This window comes from Molothrus ater, chromosome 14 (assembly GCF_012460135.2).
Source record: "Molothrus ater isolate BHLD 08-10-18 breed brown headed cowbird chromosome 14, BPBGC_Mater_1.1, whole genome shotgun sequence".
Classification (NCBI taxonomy): domain Eukaryota; kingdom Metazoa; phylum Chordata; class Aves; order Passeriformes; family Icteridae; genus Molothrus; species Molothrus ater.
Genome location: NC_050491.2, coordinates 15,455,570 through 15,474,807, shown reverse-complemented (window position 1 = coordinate 15,474,807; position 19,238 = coordinate 15,455,570). Strand labels below are relative to the sequence as shown.

General features: G+C 46.8%; 1 protein-coding gene across 2 annotated transcripts in view; it reads left to right on the top strand.

Moving 5' to 3' along the window:
• The first annotated feature begins 419 nt into the window (after positions 1-419).
• Positions 420-19,238, top strand: part of HDX (highly divergent homeobox) — a 40,101-nt gene continuing 21,282 nt past the window's right edge. Inside the window, exons 1-5 of one of the 2 annotated variants that reach the window (XM_054516367.1) lie at positions 420-557; positions 4,203-4,348; positions 8,335-8,481; positions 10,358-11,482; positions 15,262-15,315. In XM_054516367.1, the coding sequence (XP_054372342.1) occupies positions 8,335-8,481; positions 10,358-11,482; positions 15,262-15,315 (1,326 nt within the window). In that variant the 5' untranslated portion in view covers positions 420-557; positions 4,203-4,348. The remainder of the gene's footprint in view (positions 558-4,202; positions 4,349-8,334; positions 8,482-10,357; positions 11,483-15,261; positions 15,316-19,238) is intronic. The other variant, XM_036402267.2, reaches the window with a different exon arrangement.

The window sequence follows — 19,238 nt, the reverse complement described above, 5'->3', positions numbered from 1 at the left end:
GATGTCTCCAGAGACTCCATACCCTCCCAGGGCTCTGCCACCCTCATGGAAGGAAGTTCTTCCTGGTGTTGAGGTGGAACTTATCGCGTTGTAGTTTATGGGCACTGCCCCTTGTGCTGTCGCTGGGCAGAGCCGGCACCACCCTCTGGGGGACATTTACACGGATCGCGGGCTCCTTCCCTGTCTCTCCCCCTCAGATCTCAGGGATGGCTTTCCAGGAGCACTCGCAGGGTGCTGCGGGCCGGGCCCGCGGCGCGGGGGCGGTGCGGGGCTCCGGGGGCGGTGCGGGGCTCCGGGGCCGCAGCGGGGCCGGCCCTGCGGCCGCCCCGTCCCCTCACGGTGCCGGCGCTCCCGTGCGCGCCCCCCCGGCGGGCGGCGGGGGCGGGCGCCGTCCGGGCCGCGCTGATCGCAGCGCGCCATTGGCCGCTGTCTGCGCGCACGTCACGATCATGATGAGAATTAATGATCGGGGCCGCTGATTTCATTGTGTGACGCCGGGACCGACCCAGCCGAGCCCGGCCGAGCCCGGAGCCCCCGCGCCGGCCCCGCGCTACACGGTAAGCGCGGGGGAGCCCTCCCGGGGTGGGGGGAGCGCGGCGGGGCCCCGAGCGGGAGGGACACGGCGGGAGGGGAGGAGGAGGAAGAAGATGATGATGGTGATGATGATGATGGTGATGATGATGATGATGATGCCGGCGATGCCCCCCCCTCCCGGGCCCGGCGGTGGGGGTGGGGGGAGGCCCGCGCGGGCTCGCGCGCGCGGACCCGCCCGGCGCGCGCAGGCGCTGCTGCGCCTCCCGCCCCCCCCGGCGCGGCCCCGAGCGGGGGGGGGAGGCAGCGCCGGGCACGCGCCGGGAGCCGCCGGGGGAACTGCGCGTGCGCGCGCAGCCGCTCCGCGCGCGCCAGGGGGGGACCCGCGCGCCTGCGCCGGCCGGGGCCGCTCTGCGCGTGCGCGCCGGGCCCGGCAGCGGCCCCTCAGCCGCTGGTGCCTCAGGCACCGAAACACCGCGGGCACAGGGACACGGCAGTGACAGAAACACCGCGGGCACAGAGCCTGGGAAACACCCCGGCATCCCCAGCACACCGGCCCGGCCGCTGAAGCACGGCACTCAGTGCCACGTCCAGCCTTGCCTTAAACACTGCAGAGACAGGGACTCTGCCACCTCCCTGGGCAGACCCTTGCAATGTCTGAGCACTCTTTCTGTGGAGGAATTGTTTATAATGTCGATCCTAAACCTCCCCTGGCACAGGTCTTGTCATCGCTAATTGCCTCATTCCCTGGTGGAATCACAGAATCCCAGAATCACTGAGGTTGGGAAAGAGCTGTGAGATCACCAAGTCCAACCTGTGCCCGATGCCCACCTTGTCACTGAGTGCCACCTCCATCCTTCCTTGGACACCAGGGACAGGGGCTCCAAACCTCCCTGGGCAACCCCTGCCAGTGTCTTCCCACCCGTTCCATGAAGAATTTCTTCCTCATGTGCAACCTAAACAGACCTTGGCAAAGCTTAAGACTGTGTTCTCTTGTGTCATGGGTGCCTCAGTCCTTAGTGCCCGGTGTCCCCAGTGGCTCAGTGTGCCTGTGTTGGCAGGGCTGTGGAATAAGATGAACTTTAAGTCCCTTCCAACCCCAAACCCTTCTGTGATTCCATGGTGTTGGCCTGTTGTGGTACCAGGCACAGCCAGTGGTGATTGACAGGGGCCTTGTGCTGCCACGCTTTTGTCCCTCAGGTGTTTGAGGGTGAGGAAGAGGAGGATGTGTCCTTGGCTGTGCTGTTCTGGAGGTCTCACCCCTGGAAGTGCTTGTGTGGCATTCACCTGTCCGAGCAGTCCCAGCCCTGTCCCCTTCTCATTCTATGGATAACATCACACATAACTCACCTAAAGTAGTGCTGTGTCCTCCCAGCTGCAGTCCTGAAGTAGCTCACATGTTCAAAGTAACACTGCATTGTAATGTTTCTTCCCTTTTTTCTGACATAGGTCTTACAAAACATGTACACGCTTTATTTAAAACATGTGGCTAATCCAGCTGCAGTCAGGAGTCTCATTTGCATCAATAAAGCAGGATGGGATGCATAAACCTGCAGTGTTGTGGTCATGGGTTATTATGTTATTAAGTTACTGAGGGCTGTCTAATTTGTCCCTAATAAAGGGCTGCATTTTATAGGTAGGGCTGTAATACAATCCTACAAACACTGTACTTAGTGGAGAGGGAAGCAATTATGCTGCGAGTCACAGATATTTAAAAGTAGTTTTACAAGCTGGTGTGTACATTGCACTCACCCAAGCATCAGCCTCATCCACTGCCCTCCGAGTGAGTGCTTGTAACTGGTTTGGCCTGTGTAGGAAAGAGGCACCAACCTACAAATTCAGATTATTAAAGGTTCTTGCTTGATGTGTGTCCAGTATCTCCACATAGTGTGTAAGTTGGGGGGTTGGTTGGTTGATTGTTTTCTTTCCATTTGGGATGTGCAAAAAATGCTGAGTGTTTGGCAGAGGTGGAAAGTGGATGAGATTCTTTCAGTTCAAGTTTCTAAAGCTGGAGGAATAGTGTCACTACTGCAGTCTTGTTTTATTTATGTCTATAGTAGTTTTCTTTCCATAGTTCCAGTTTTGTCTCACATTTATATTGGCACTAAGACTTGTTATTTTTTGCCACTGGAGATCTGTGGAGGGAACAAAAAAAACATAAATTGGGAGTGTGCCGATTTTCTTGTACCTCTTACAGATGGAGAGACTAAAACAGAAATAGTCTTTGTAAGGTGACTTTTTTCCTAGGAAAATGACTTTTTGGAGCTGAAGTGAAAAAAGAAAACTCTCAGAAACTGATTATTCCCTTTTATCAATCTGTGTTAATCCCTGACAGTTTTAGAATGTGTTATACCATACATATTTTTATACTTACTTTCTTCCTGGTGGCTTGTACTCTTGAGTTAATTTATTATTTATTTGACATCCAAGACTAGTTTCTCTTGCTGTTTGAAGTGAGTATAATTATGGGTTTGTTTCCTATTTTTCAAATTAATTAGTATTAGCATAAAGATTTACCTTGTAAATGTTTACTTGATTCAGCAATCCAAACATTTAAGGACTTTTGGAGACTAAGACCATACTGCTGTACCTTGTAGGAAGAAATTATTTTTCCTTCTTATGCTGCTCCTTTATTTTTTCTTTATTTTCCCCCAAGATCTCTCAAATAATTCCAGAACAGCTCAGTAACTCCTGAATTATTTGGTTACATTATTTTTCCCCATTTCCTTATAGTTTGCTCTGTCTTTTGTGGCACTCCTTGGCACTGAGTTGTTTCCATTAGTTGCTAAAAAGGAATGACCTGGCTTCACCAGGTCTCCCTGGAGAGATTGCTGATTTTGGAATGTTGGATGAAGTAAATGGGTTGGAAGGGCTGGATTTGCAGCAGACCCTGGGACTGTGCACTGAGTACCTGTTCCATGAGGCAACCACGGCCTCAGGACCAGCTCTGCTGGAGCTCTGCGTGCTCTCCCCTCTCCACTCATTCCCAGAGAAGGGATGGAATGGAAATACTGAGCAGGAGTTGCTCAAGGCACTAAAGAAGTGAAAAAGTTCAGCTGTAAGAACAAGCCCAATGTCATCTCTGAGGAGCCGGTGACAGACACAGGGTGTCCATGGAATTGTCCTTGGGACACACTGAAGGCCACAGAGTTCCCATCTTTGTCCTTTTCAGTCACAGCCTGGGATCTCCCAGTGTCCCCAGTGCCTGACAGCACTTGGACTCCATTCACACCTCCCAGACCACGACACAGCAGAGGGATCTTACAATGAGCAGATTTTTAAATTAGTGTTCAGTTCAGAAGGACAGTGAAAAAACATCTTTATATGGTTGGGTTCCCAGCAGGCTGAGGGGTGGGAGACCATGGGAGTGCACAGTTACCAGTGATGGTTGGCCTGGGACATAGCAGGGGCAAGGGAAGCCTTGGAAAACCTGTTTTTTTCAGCTGTCGTGGGTTATTCTCTGCTCTGCCAGAGACACCAACACACTTGGCCAAGGATGCTTTATTTTATTAGAACAGGCAGATGTTGAATCCTTAAATACAGCTTTGCCACCTCTGTCTTTTATTAAAGTGAAAATTCAACTTACATTCATGGAACTTGTTTGCATAATGCTTTACCTGAATTTTATTAAATTTCACAGAGTTCTTTTCTGTAACAAACTCTCTTTTCAGTGCCAATGTGTTGCCAACCAGCTGGACACCTGGCTTCCCAAAAGCTCACAGGCTTGTTTGCTAAGCTTGGCAAGTCAAGATCAAAATGAAATTATGATAAAAATCCATGTGGATTTCTAACTTGGAGTCTGAGGTTCAAGACAAAGGTGAGAAATCCTGAAGAGACTGGAGTGCTCTGTAGGTGCACAGATTGGGAAAAGGAGTTTATTCCCTTGGAAGTTACTGAGGTTGTTTTGAATAATAGTCTGTGCTGAAGGTGAATGACCTGCTCATTCCTTTCATACTGATGCCTCAATGTTCAGTTAATTTAGCATTTTGCAAGTTACTTCCTGTGTTAAAGAAAATGTAAGGGCTCATATCTTGTTCTAATTATGAAAACTGATGCTGAACATGTAATACTTCTCCAAAAATAATCGCTGTAATCCTTTGATGAACATATCCTGTATTAATTTGTCTCAGAGCCAGTAGCATTCTGTTCTCACAGCTGTGTGAATATACTCAGTGTAGGTGAATTCCCAGGTGGCACAGGCAGTGAGCAGAACTTGTTGCCTGTGCAGGTGGGATATGCAGAGATAATCCAGCTCTTCCTGGATTAATGGGATGCCTCTGGACTCTGGTTTTCCAGGGGAGCTCCCAAACATCTATCAATGGGTTTATTCAACACAGGGTACTGCTTCAGGTATTCAGAATCAGCACTTCAGAACTGCAGACAGCAAACTGATTTCCATGTGCACTTTACAGGTGACATAATATTAATCAGAGAGCTTTCAACCTGCCAGAGACAGAATATTGCCAGGTGTCCTTCACTCTGGTGTGAAATTGGTGGAAGATGGTACAGAACTGTCTATTGACTGAGGGTTTGGTATATCCATGACACAAAAAGCTTTAATAAATCTCACCTGCTTGTTTGAAGATGTTGTAATGTAAACAGCAGTTATGACTCAGTTCATAACTCTGTGGTTGGAGGATCCTGTAATCTGTTTATTCAAATCAGTTTCTAATGGTCTCTGCAGGGAACCTTTGAGTTCTGCTTTACTGGATTCAAGGCAGAGGATACCAAGGAATCTTACCAGGACTTTGGTTGGCAGGTGTAGTTCATGAGTGATTAAAATGCACTGTAAAAATGAGTTATTAAAGCAGAGCATGACCTCTCCTGAGCTTAGCTGGGCCCAGCCTGTCATGCAATGCTCAAGGGTTTATCTGAAGTTCAAGTGATTTAATCAAAATGATCCACCCTGTCTTTATCTAAATTACAGATGTCAAATGCAACAATGAAAGCATTTTAACACAGAAGTGACCTTGGATATAGAAATCCACATAATTAAAAAACATGTCAAGGACCTGACATGGGTCTTCCCTCGCAGATCATCAGGTCTGGCTTTAAAAATTCATCTTGCCATTGGAGGAGTCTCCACTGCAGTTGGTGAATTGTTTGGAGAGCACAGTGTGATGGGCCTGTGTATGGAAATGCTGGAGCTTTGGGGTGACTTCAGCAGGCTCTGAAAAGATGGAAGTTTCAGACCTGTTTCTGATGAGGTCATTTGTGGGAACTGAGCTCCACTGAATAAAACAGGAGCACTGGTACTGAAAGAGGAGTAGACAGGAGTGGAAGCTGGGGCCTGCCAATTGTGCAGGAAGAAAAAGAATCACAAAATTAACTCTTCTGTGTTCCTTCAGAGTGATGTAAATCATTCAGTGGCCCTGTCATTGTGTATCCACATGGGAGATCTGAAGGCAGTTCTCAACATGAGAAAGTAGATTATGATGAACTTTATTGATCTGTTAATGGACTAATAATTGTCTCCTCTGTTGCTTGCTATAAATTTCTTTAAGGAGTAGATTATTCAGAGCAAGAGTCTCCTTTGGCCAGCTCTGGCTGTGACTGAATAAATGTTGAGGGGAGGCAGAACTTAGGCAAACCTGACTTGTAATGCAGCTGGTGCTGTGTTTAATAATGCACTGGATTGAGAGGGGGAATAAGAGAAGAGAAGTAAAAAATGTAATTGAAAAATCATCTTCTATTTTATCCTTTATTTCAAAGAAACAGTAATTTTTACAAATTGGTAATTACTGATTTTTCTACTGCCTGTTGACATAGAGAGGAAAATAAACTCTGAAGTCAAAGCTCTGGTCTCCAAGTGTTTTACTCCAAATTCTAGATATCAATCTCTTTCTTTATACAGGCCTCTTGAACTCTTAACATCCATTACCATTCCATAGTATAATCATCTTGGAGAATAAAGTGAAGACAGTTGGATTTCTGCTTATGCTTTTGAGCTCCTAATAATTTTATTTGCTTTTTATTAGAAGCAGCTCTTTTGCAAAGGTTAGGTAGATCACCCCTCTCCTTTCCATTCAGAATTTTCAAAACTGCTTGGCTACAAAAGGTTCCCTCATCCCCTTTATTTTCCTACTAGATGTTGGCAGGTTTCTCCTCCTTTGGTTCATCCTGTATTCTTGTGATTTATGTACTGCATTAAAATAACTTGTGGCTGGTGACGTTTTTGCTTCCCAAGGCACCACGTTGGATGCAGGCTGTTCCTAGCTGGCACTTCCATTGTGTCAGAAAAAGGCCCTGCCTTGGAAATCTGTGAAGATGAGGCTCTTCTTTTCTGATATCTACCCAGAGGATTGCATTCTTTGCCTGTGTAGATGGTGTAACGAGAGCATCAAGCTCCAGTTTGCTGTTAGGACTCTGTTGTGTGCTTGATAATATTGATAATATTGGCAATAATGTTTGCCTTTCCCAAGCCAGGGCATGAATTTTCACACATAACAAAGCAATGTCTGGTTTAATGTGTTCATCAACGTGCTGCCCTGTCCAGGCCACCTCCTGTGTCCTCACAGTGAAACTCAGGGGGACCCAGTGCTGGGAACTGACCTGAGGAGTTGCTGCTGGCCCGGGAGGAACCCGGGCCTCTCGTCCTGGTTGACTTCCTGAGCACTGTTGTGTAGAGGTAAAACCTTATAAAAGAAAGGCCTTGTAAAACCAGCCCTTGCTATTTCAGCTGAATTAACAGCTAACCTGTAAAGTTCCCATGAGAAAGAATCAGAAGAATGGCAATCAGTTTGCATAACAGTCTATTCTTGCAAGAAGGCATCTATGAAAAATAAGAATTCTATCCCATGAGAATCCACAAAGAAAAGATGTAAACACCTGTGTAAAGAGAGAGCCTTAGCTTGTGCACACACAAGCACCTTCTAACCAATGAACTGAGTGGCAAGAAAGTTCCTAACCAATTAGAATTAAACACAATAACTGAGAAAACTGGCTAAAAATAGGCTGTAACATTAAAGTGGGGTTTTTGCTGCTGGCACTTTGAAGTGCTCTGCCCCTCGTTATTCACCCCTGCTGTTGTTACAGAGCACCACTTTGGACAGAGCCAAGGAGCAGGAGCACATCCCAAGGTCCTGAAGCCAGCATTGGTTATATCCCAGGAAAACAACCCTTACATGTTCTTAAAAATCCAGATTTCCAGCCTTCAGGGGGTGTCACAGCAGCAGAGCCTTTCTCAGCCTGGGACATGAGTGTCCCTCCTCTGTTAAACCAGGGCTCCCCAAAGCCCTTCCTTGGGGGCTTTCCCCCAAATTGGTCTTTGCTCCTTGATCCTTGTGACTTTGCAGCTGGAAGTGCCAGTACTGACACAGCAGAAGGACTGGCTCTTGTGGAGTGCAGGAATTGCTGGAGACATTGGAAACTTTACTCGTATCACTCACCTTGATTTTATACTAGATTGTATCTGGTTTTTGTTGTTAGGGGTGGGAAACAGACCTGCCAATATTGGAGCTGCTGATGTTTCTCTGTTTTGCCTAATGCCTTTATTTCATTTACATTTTTAAGGGAGAAACTTTATTTTTCAAACTAGATCCTCGCGAGCTTACCAATACCATGTAATATTTATTTATTTGTGCAAAGCAGTCTCTGTTGTTCCAAACATCCAGTTCACCTGTTCAGCTTGACACAACTCTGATTGCAAGAGGCTTCCTTGGAAAGTCAGGAAGAGTGTTGGTAAAAGGTTCTGTAGAGAAAACATGTCAGTCCTCAGCGTTATCAGAGGCACAGATGAGAGCTGTGCCTCCTGCACAGCTGCAGCTCCCACCCAGCTTTCAGAGTGTCTCCTTTTCCTTTCAGATGAATCTGCGTTCTGTATTTACTGTAGAACAACAAAGGATATTGCAGCGTTACTATGAAAATGGAATGACAAATCAAAGTAAAAATTGCTTTCAGCTCATATTGCAGTGTGCACAAGAAACTAAACTGGATTTCAGCGTGGTCAGGGTAAGTACTGAGGCCTTCCAAATTTGTTAAGCATACACATTCATTGCATTACATAAAATAGAGAGAGGTCTGGAGTCTCTCACTTTATCCTTGTCTTAAATCAGACTTTGTGTGTGTGTGTGTGTGTGTGACATTCATTTTTACCCAGCAAGCCTGTTTAGAGTTTGTTTTCACTGAAATATCTTCACATGACTGTTGAATTTAGCAGGGGCCTGGGTTGTACAAGGATTTTTGTTGTCTTTTGTTGGGATTTTTAAAGTTATTATTTATTAATTATAGGATGGCTTGCCCTATAGAAACTTTGTATAATGTATTGTATCAGAGCAAGGTCATGTTATTAAGAAACTATTTTTAAGCTAAATAAGTTTCTATAAATTAATATATTTGGGGAAAACAACTGTGGAACTATTTCTTTTGATGCACTCTGTCACACTTGTATTCCACATCACAATCATAAATATTGTGGTCCTTTGTGGTTATTCACAGTGAGGACATTCTTTTCCTATAAAACAAGAATGTCCCAGTGCTAACAGGGGCTCTTCCAGAGTCTATGAATTCCACAGAAAGGGAAATAATAATCCCTTTGTGAAACACTAGACAACAAAATGGCTGTTGTCCGAGAGGGAGCAGAAATAGAAATCCTGAGGCATTAGATGGAAAAATAACAAAGGGTAGTGGAGCTCCCAGGAGCTGCTGTGACACTGGACACTGAGGAGGAGCAAGGGGGGCCAGTCTGGGTTGGTTTTTAGTTGGTTTAACAGTGGCACATTGACAATAACAACCCTGCTCCCAAATTCTTACCTGGATTCCCCTCTCTCAGAGCTCTGCAAACATTAAAAGTTACTTTCTCAGCTGGAGGTGGTAGAAGCTGTGAAAGTCAGGCAGGGGTTCAGGCTCCTGCGGCAGGCAGGCAGTTGTAACAGGAATCTGGATGCTGATGGTGCAGCCAGGGCTGCTTTGCTATTTTTGTGCTGATTGAATGTCCTAGAGGAGGCAGCCCAGCTCCCCTCTCCTTGCAGTTCTCTCCATCTTCATGTTTCCCTTCCCTCTCCATTTCCCTTCCTGCAATCAAGTATCATTCCTTCTGCTTTCTTCCTTCCTGAGCCCTGATTTGCAGCACTTCAACTTTTTCTTACTTCAGAATGGAAACAGATCCAGTGTCTGTCCTGCATTTGTCACATTTTAGCATGATCTTACCTTTCTCCTCTTTACACCCATCATTTCTGCTTCTCCTAATGCCCCCTTTTTCCCCTTTTTTTCTTTTTATCCTATAAAACTCTTGGTCAGTGATTAGTTCTTTGCAAAATGATACTTGAGTTGCAGCTGGCACTTGCAGATAGGATTATAATAGGCACATGAATTCCCTAAGTACAATTGGTCAGGAGAATGGGACTGCAAAGCTGACCACTAACTGACATTTTACTGCACGTTACAAATTGTGCCTCAAATTAAACATTTTGTAAAATTTGACAAAAATTAGTAGAGCAGAATAGTGTATGGCAGAGATGGTTTTTTTTTTTCCTGTATGAAACTAGTCATGGTGGTGTCAATTAAATAAATCTTGACACTTCAAGACAGGAGGCATCAGGATTTTTGAGAAGCTGGAGTTTTGGAATTGAGGCTGGGGTTGTCCTGTGTATGAGTTGTGGATCCCAAAGAGGAGGCCTGGATCTCTACCCTGTATTGTTCAGGCCTGTATTTCCACCCTGTCATGTTCACTGCATAATCAGTACATGATTTACATATTTGTAAACTTACATCTCAACTCGAACACTTAACATGTCATCAGACCTGCTTAAAAATGGAATTGCTAATTTTTTTCCTGCCTCTTTGACGCCTGGTTTTGTGTTTGTTGGCGTTGCTGTCTTGTTTGCAGACGTGGGTTGGCAACAAGCGGCGGAAGATGAGCAGCAAGATCGCCGTGGAATCTGGGGGCACCCCCCCAGGCACTGCCCCCGCCACTCCCTCCGTGCCCCCGGAAGCTGCGGTGAGAAACGTGGTGAATATCGCTCGATCCCAAAGCCAGCAATCCTCTTGGACCTCTTCTAACAACGACGTGATAGTGACCGGTATCTACAGCCCTGCCGGCTCCTCGGGCCGCCCGGGAGCCGCCAAGCACACGAACGCCTCCGTGGCAGAGCTGCACAAAACCTCCATCCCACGGCTCCCGGGCAAGAGCGACTCGGACTTCCAGCAGCAGCACATCCCTCTGGGACGGCAGGTACCCCACTGTAAGAACGCTTCCCTCTTGGTGGGGGAAAAGACCATTATTCTATCCAGGCAAACGAGCGTGCTCAATTCTGCAAACTCCATCTACAGTCACACGAAGAAAAGCTACGGCAGCTCCTCGGTGCAGACGGCGGAGCTGGTGTTACCTCAGAAACCCATGATTTGCCACCGGCCCTGCAGGGCCGAGCCCTTGGCGTGCCAGCGCTTGCACAAGGCCGAGCCCGCGGCCCTGGCGCCGCACGTGGCCCCGGGGCCGAGGGCTCACCCCAGGGAGCCCGGCTGCGGCACCCAGAACCTGGAGATCCGCGAGGTGTTCTCGCTGGCCGTCACGGACCAGCCGCAGCGCCTGGTGCCGGGCAGCGCGGCGCAGAAAGCGCCCTCGCTGGAGGGCAGCTGCCTGTCCATCGCCATGGAGACGGGCGACGTGGAGGATGAGTACGCCCGCGAGGAGGAGCTGGCCTCCATGGGGGCGCAGATCCAGAGCTACTCCAGATACTGTGAGGGCAGCGGCTCCGGCCGCGGGGACAACCAAAGCGCGGCCGCGGCCGGGCCGGGCCGCAGCGGGGGCTGCGGGGCGCAGCTGGGGCCTGCCCGCGACGGGCCCGACAATCTCCTCTACCACAGCAGAGAGTTCCACCTGCCTGCACGGACCTCATTGCACACAGCATCCAGCACGATTTATAACCCTGCCAGCGCGGCCAGAAGTACCTTTTCTCCTCATTTTACATCTTCAAGTCAACTGAGGCTGTCACAAAACCAAAATAATTACCAGGTAATCCATCAGTTTATCTCTGTCGTCAAGCATCAAAGCTGAGGTTGTAGATAAATGCTGTTTCCTTTCAGAGTTGGTGGCTATTAAGCAATAGGTTCACCTTTCTGCAGGCTGTGCTCCTTTTACGCCTTCCAGTGGAGATAATTCCTTCTCAAACCCAGTACAGGCAGCCCTGCAGTGTGGTAGCACTTCTGCCTGGCCAGCTGAGCCCTTGGTAGCCGTATGGTGAAGATCAGTGAGGATTTCATGGATTCCAGGACTAAGTTTTGACTGCAGGAGGATCATACCCATGAGCTGGTGGTTGCTCAAGCCTGTGTTGTCCTGCCCTGGCTTTCCAGCACGTGCCTTGGCCATTCCCTGGGTGTTCTGCTGTGGACACACATCACACGTAGCACTAGACGTGGTTTCAGGCTGGCATTTTTGTATTTGCTGACTCCATTGGTGTCAGCTTGGAAGCCTGTACCCCCTGTGCAGGTGGCAGTCTCTGTGTTCTGTCAGGGATTAGGATCCCCTGTGATGGAGTTAACTCAGCTTCCTTTCCCACAGCATCTAATTCAAATAATCAGTTTTACATTCAATCCCTTTATTCCTTTTCCTGTACTAAAATCCCTTTAGTGATACTGGGGGGAAATTAAATGCAGATCATTGAAGAACTAAAAGATGTTTAGGAGAAACTGCAGCACTTGACACATTTTTTTAGTTTTTGGTATTACAAGGGGAGAGATACTTGTGCAGGAAACATCCAAATTGGTATTTTTCATGGATTTTTACACCATCTGGCATGACATAGCCTGGAGACACTGAGGTAAAAGTCTTTTAAGGCTGACAGAATGTGATTCTGTGTGTGTCTCACCTGCAAGCATTTGCCTGTTATTGCCTTTTTATTTTCTCCTGAAAATAAACCATGTCGACAGCATATCAGCTTTTCCTGTGCTTTGCTCACCAGGGTAGAGAATGAGACTCTGTGAATCATGTTTTTCTTAGGGGTTTTTTTTGTTTTTCTTTTCTTTTTTTCCTGACTTGTTCCTATTTCCTGTGATCATTTGAAGGAAAGCTTCTGAGTCCAAGTCAGTGCCAGTATTCACCTGAATTATTATTTCTCTGGGTAAACCAGAGGTTTGATGGACAGAGGGTAAATTCTGGGGAGTAGATGCACATCAGATGAGCCATTCTCTCCTTTGCTCTCACACAGTCTCTCAGTGTTTGCTGTTACTTTTCTTACTTGGTTATAGAATTCCTGAAATGCTGTTTACTTCTGCCATCCCAGTTTCACAGGAGAAGAGAAGCTGTAAATGTGCAGATCAGTCCAATAAAGGGTTGGTGGAAGTGCTTACAATTGAGTTAAAGGCATTTTAGAAAGTTTCAGGAAGGGAAATCCATTACTGATGCCTCCATCAGCTGTGTGCTCATGGTACTTTATTTCACTCTTGGAAAAGCATCAGAGAGATTGATTTCTTCTTTTTAAAATTTTTTTTTTTAGTGAAAATAACTTTTGGGGGGGGGGTTTATGGGATAGGAACTGAGTCTTTTTGAAGAGCTAGAACAGTTCATGGTAGATGATATTTTATCTGCTCGTGTGGCGTTTTATGGATCAGAATAAGATCTCTGGAATTTTGTTTTGGGTTTTTTTTACTTCCCCCTGTTGTAACAACACACCTGGTTTTCTGATAAGTGAGGAACTGATCTGTATCCTAGCTGACCTCCATGCCTGTCACAGACACCTCATTCTTTGGATTTGAGTGTGGATGGAGGAAGCTTCTGTCATATCCCTTGTCATCCCAGAGTTTTAAACCTTGGAAAAGCTGAGCAGGAAGCTGTTAATTCCCTTATTGCTGTGAGCATGCACCCTGTGAACCCCTGAGGTGACACTTCTGGGTATTAGAGACTTTCTAAGGTGCTTGAATCCTTTTAGGCTTGTACAGGATGACATTTCATTTTTTGTAGTCAGTTTATGTTAATTTATTGCCCATGTTTAGCTAATTTATCCATCAGCATAGAGATGAAAATCCTTAAACTTGGGGAAATCTTCTTGAGTTTAAAAATAGATTAAACCTGAGCTAAATGATTATTGGAGTAGTTGAACATCCAAGCAGATGCTTCTTCAAAGTCAGGACTGTGTGATTCATGTTTTGATGAAGCAATTACTGTCATATATTGGTGGGGTATCTAATTAGCAATTAGTTATAGCTTCCTTACTGGTTCAATTAATCAAATTCATGTTAGTGTAACTTAAGACTAAATTTAATTAAGTGATCAATTTTAATGCCTGAGCAGTTTCAGTAAACAAATTCTTCAGCCTACTTGCTTGTCTCAGTTTGACTTTGAGCGTGTTGGAGTGGAGAGGTTACCTGTGCTGTCCTCCAGGCTGAGTTGGGATTTACTTTTGGTTTCTTCCCCCCACCCTAAGGGACAGGAACACTGTTGAGAATCTGTATTTTTATTTACTCTGCTCCCAGGCCCAGCCCTTGTGCCTGTTTGACAAGGGCAGCTCAGAGCAGTGCCATACACATTGTATCCCAGGGAGTGAGATGAACTTGGCTGGTTTTGGCCCTATCCCTGTCAGAACTGTGTGCATTTGTCTTCCCAGCAACCCTTAACACTCTGCCAGGTAGATTTTGCTTTATTCCCATAGAAAATCACTTTTTTTTTTGTAGCCTCCTTTAAATGAGTGAAGAGGAGGCACCTGGGTGATTCCTCAGGGTGCCTTTGCAGTGGATTCTGTGGTGTGAAGCTGTTGTGAGGGATGGATATAGGGTTATAACAGACAGACAGAATTTCTAAAATGTTTGTGTGCAGTGAAGAAATTAATATTTTAGGCTCAAACCCTAATGGTCCTTGAGAGGGGAGAGTGCTCCTTTCATCCCCCTCAACCCTCTTTGTGCTGTCATGAGAAAGTGTCTGACTTTGGGTGACCTCCAAGTGCTTCCAGCTAAAAGCTTGAAGAATAAAAGTGTTTTATGTGTTTGTACAGCAGCCACCTGTACCAGGGCTGCTGTGCTTGTTGTGCTCATGCTGCAAGAGCCATCAGTGAGGAACTCTGCCAGTACAGAAACTCTCAGAGCTGTTTGGGTCAGTCAGAAGTGCACAGGTTTTTTCCTCACAGGTGATTGATCTCTCCAGAGCTGTGTTTAGTCTCTCAAGCATTGCTTGTCTGCAGCAGAAAATGAACATGGAATCTTAAATAAGTGTAAAATATTCCAGGCTATTTTCCCTCAGATGGTCAGGGAAAACACTCTGAGATTTTTATTTAATAAAGTCTTATCTCTGGGAATGATGGAGAAGCAATAGGAATGGAAGCAGCTCTCCTTTGCCTTCACACCCCTTCTCCTTCCTTCTCCATCCTGACATCCCTATAATTTCTGCTGGTACTCAAATCTTTAACATCAGACATTGAACAGCTCAGTGACAAACATGAGAGCATTTTTTCTGGAAGCTGAAGTGATGTAATTGGAAAAGATGTGAAGGCAGCTCAGTCCTCAGCCTTTGTTTGACTCCAGTCTGCTCATCCTGCCAGATGGAAAGGGAAACTGCTGTTGTGAAATACAAGTTTTGGGGTACCAAAAGCACAGAAACACCCACTGTATTATCTTGCCCACACCCAAAGAAACAATGGTTTATTCTTGGCAGTAAAGGTGAGAGGGACTTTGGTTTTCAGTCTTAACCTGTTCACAGACATTGGTGTCAGAATTGAATGCACAGTGCTGAGGTCTCAGTATTGGCTCTCACATCAACCTAAGCTGCTCTTGTTTTCTGTTCTGTTTCCTCTTTCCCCTCTGCAGATTTCAGGAAACCTTACTGTGCCTTGGATTACAGGTTGTTCCAGAAAAAGAGCAGTAAGTACATTTTCATTTAAGTATCTAATGCAACAAGTAAAGCAATGAAAAGTTAATAAAAATGCATTTTTGAAAATGTCAGTTCTATTTACCTTGGGTGGGTTTTTTTCCCTTTTTCCTTTGATACAAACATTATCTGCAGGTGCAGTGTTTCAGTTGAGGTGAAGTTGATGTCTAACTTAAAAGGAGGTCAAGGTTGTAATCCAGTGTGAGGTGATGCCCAGGTAGGAATGGTGCTCTTAGCTCAAACACAGCATCTGAATTGGTCAGGACTGAGAGTTTGGAGCTCAGAATATTTTTTTTACATTGAAAGTGAAGTGGTTGTTAATTGAGGCAACTGAATGCTTAGGAGAGTAACTCCCTCTGCAGCTTCTCTGCACATGCACAGAATTAGTCAGTGCTGGCTGTAGGAACTTGATCAAGTCTAATTTTATCCAGATAAATGTCATTTCACAGTAGCAGAATCAGCCAGTTTGGTGTCCTCAATTCACAGACAACTCCAAACCATAACACAAGGTATGAAGCAACTTTTGTCAGGGAAAAAAACAAAAAAAAACCAAAACCCTGCCCAACTCTTTTGTTTAGTTAGTGCTCAGCATTTCCAGCTTGTCTTTGAAGAGGTGTCAGTTCTGCCTCCTTACCAGTGAATGCAGCCTCAGGTGGGATGGTACAGCCAGGGGCTGCTCTGTCACCCCAGCTCTGGCAGAAGCAGCAACTGGAGAAGTGTCTGCCATGGTAACCAAACTCCCCGGTCTGTGGAGCTGGCAGTGCCCTGGGAATGCCCTGGCAATGCCCTGGCAGTGTCCTGGCAATGTCCTGGCAGTGTCCTGGCAATGCCCTGGCAGTGTCCTGGCAGTGTCCTGGCAGTGTCCTGGCAATGTCCTGGCAATGCCCTGGCAGTGTCCTGGCAGTGTCCTGGCAGTGTCCTGGCAGTGCCCTGGCAATGCCCTGGCAGTGTCCTGGCAATGCCCTGGCAGTGTCCTGGCAATGCCCTGGCAATGCCCTGGCAGTGCCCTGGCAATGCCCTGGCAATGTCCTGGCAATGCCCTGGCAGTGTCCTGGCAGTGTCCTGGCAGTGTCCTGGCAATGCCCTGGCAGTGTCCTGGCAATGTCCTGGCAATGCCCTGGCAATGCCCTGGCAGTGTCCTGGCAGTGTCCTGGCAATGCCCTGGCAGTGTCCTGGCAGTGTCCTGGCAGTGTCCTGGCAATGCCCTGGCAGTGTCCTGGCAGTGTCCTGGCAGTGTCCTGGCAATGCCCTGGCAATGCCCTGGCAGTGTCCTGGCAGTGTCCTGGCAATGCCCTGGCAGTGTCCTGGCAGTGTCCTGGCAGTGTCCTGGCAATGCCCTGGCAATGTCCTGGCAGTGTCCTGGCAGTGTCCTGGCAATGCCCTGGCAGTGTCCTGGCAGTGTCCTGGCAGTGTCCTGGCAGTGTCCTGTCAGTGTCCTGGCAATGTCCTGGCAGTGTCCTGGCAATGCCTGTCAGTGTCCTGGCAATGCCCTGGCAATGCCCTGGCAGTGCCTGCTCTGTTGGCAGTGAGGTCTAGGCAATGGAAGAGCCTTTCCTTGCTTTCTCCTGCTGTAACCAAAACTTTTTCCTTTATTATTTTCAGTTCTTTAGCCCTCAAAAAGCGTGAGTGTGGCAGTTTCCTGTATAAGTAGGAATCTGAGGACCATCACATTAATGGTGTTTTCTCTCAGACTTTTTCTAGGTCTCAGCTGAAGCACTTCCCATTTCTGCAGAGTTTGGTACAATGACTTACTTTTTTTTGTACAGAGAGCACTTTATAAGAGCATCTCCCAGAGGAACTGGTACTTTTGTACAAATCCTGTTGTGCTCAATCCATCTTCTTTCTTTCCTAAGTGCTAATTCTCTTGAGAAGGCTTTTTAAAATGCAGCTCCTTTCTGGAAGGCTCATTCCCTTTATCACTTAATGACCTTTTAGAGCATCTCACCAAGGAGCTGGGGAGTGTCCTGGGTAGACTTTCACAGCTAAATGGGGAAGTTTTAGCCAATACCCAGTTGTGAGGTAATCCAGGTCGGGTGTGTGACCTGGCAGGTACAAATTCTGCTGCTGAGGTTGTTTTTAGAGTTCAGTGCTGTTCTGGGGTCAGGTGTGTGCCAGAGCCAGCTCAGATTTGGCAGTGGCAGCACAGGACTGTGAGTGGGGTGATTTTGGCCTCTGCCTGCAGCACTGGGGGGTTGTTGGGCATTGTGGTCATGCTGGGTACCTGACCCCAGCTGTAGAAGGCAGCTCTGGTGTAAAATTTAAACCTTCAAGGATGTGGAGGTTCCTGTTCATTAATCATAGAGTCCTTGAGGTTTGAAAATACCTTTAAGATCATTGAGTCAGGCCAGCATCAGCATGGTCACCACTAAACTGTGTCCCCAAGGGCCACATCCACACATTTCATGAACACTTCCAGGGATGGTGATTCCACTCCTGCCCTGGGCAATGTGTTCCAATGCTTTACAACCCTTTCAGTGATAAAATATTTCCTGATATCCAATATTTCCTGATATCCTGGTTTCCGATATTTCCTGATATCCTGATTTCCTGATTCTCCCCTGGCCCAGCCTGAGGCCATTTCCTCTCCTCCTGTCCCTGTTCCCTGGGAGCAGAGCCTGGCACCCCTGGCTGTCCCCTCCTGTCAGGAGCTGTGCAGAGCCACAAGGGCCCCCCTGAGCCTCCTTTGCTCCAGGCTGAGCCCTGTTCCAGCTCCCTCAGCCTCTCCTGGGGCTCCAGACCCTGCCCAAGCTCCATTCCCTTCTCTGTCCCCAGCTTCTCAATGTCTTTCCTTCAGTGAGAGACCATTAAGGATGGTAATCAGAGAATTCTTTTTCCTTAGACCTTTACTCATTTGTCTTTTTAATCAATAAAATGCATAAAGCCCTTTGGTTAATACAATCTGTTTGACAACATCTGTGTCCAGATTTGTGGATGCAGTTTCCCAGTGTGAGTGCAGAATCAGCCTCCTTCAGGGGGCAAGTGGAGGACTTGGCACTCTGAAACTGCTGTGTACACACAGGGGTAAGACAAGCAAAGGACAAAAAGCTCCTACTTCCTAGAAACTTTGATTTCAACTGTGAAATTCTTTTGAATAAAGAGTGTGAGGGAACAGAAATAGAATGGATAGAGTTGTAGAAGTGCCATTATGGCAATTACTGCCATTCAAACAGGAAAAAGGCTAATCTGTATTTTGGTTAAAATGGAGAAGATTGTCTTTTAGATGCTCTGAATTTTTAATCTTCTGCCTTGATGTTTTGTTTCCCTTGCCCTGTCCTTCAACTGTATCAGGAGAGAAATAAAAGCTGTGCAGTTCTGCAGAAACTCTTTCTTGTGTGCTCAGCTCTGCTGTAGGATGATGTAATCCTGATTGTTAATGAATATTAGTCTAGAAATATCACCCTCTCAGTAACTCATGAGAGTGTCTTTGGAAATGCCAGAGTTCTGTCTTCTGTCCTGGTGCATGTGCAGTGGCCTTTATGAATGCATTGATTTTTGGTTTTTCACAGGGTGGTGGAAGGATAACAAGGATTCAGAAGTAGCAGTGAAGGTACCAGTTAAGGAGAATTAAAAGGGAGAAAATATCTTCACTTCTGTTCTTAGGTCTTGAGTGTACTGACTGAGCTTCAGTTCTGTGTCATCTGAGGTCTGAGCAGGATGGGCTGTGTTTGGGGTAGATTTGAAGGTACTGGTGTGCTCTGGAGAGCATTTGTCACACAGGTGGTGGCTCTGGGTAAGCCTGGCTTTAGTGGTGAAGTTCTCTTTTGGGGGAGAGAGGGGGAGCTTGTCTGCCCTGACCTTCACTTTGGGGTGTCTGGGCACTCAGACTGTTGTGTGTGGGGACAGGAGAATACTGGTGGGTGGAGAGTGCTAGATTTTGATTTTTGTGTCACTGTTTGCACATTGGCTGTTTGAGCAA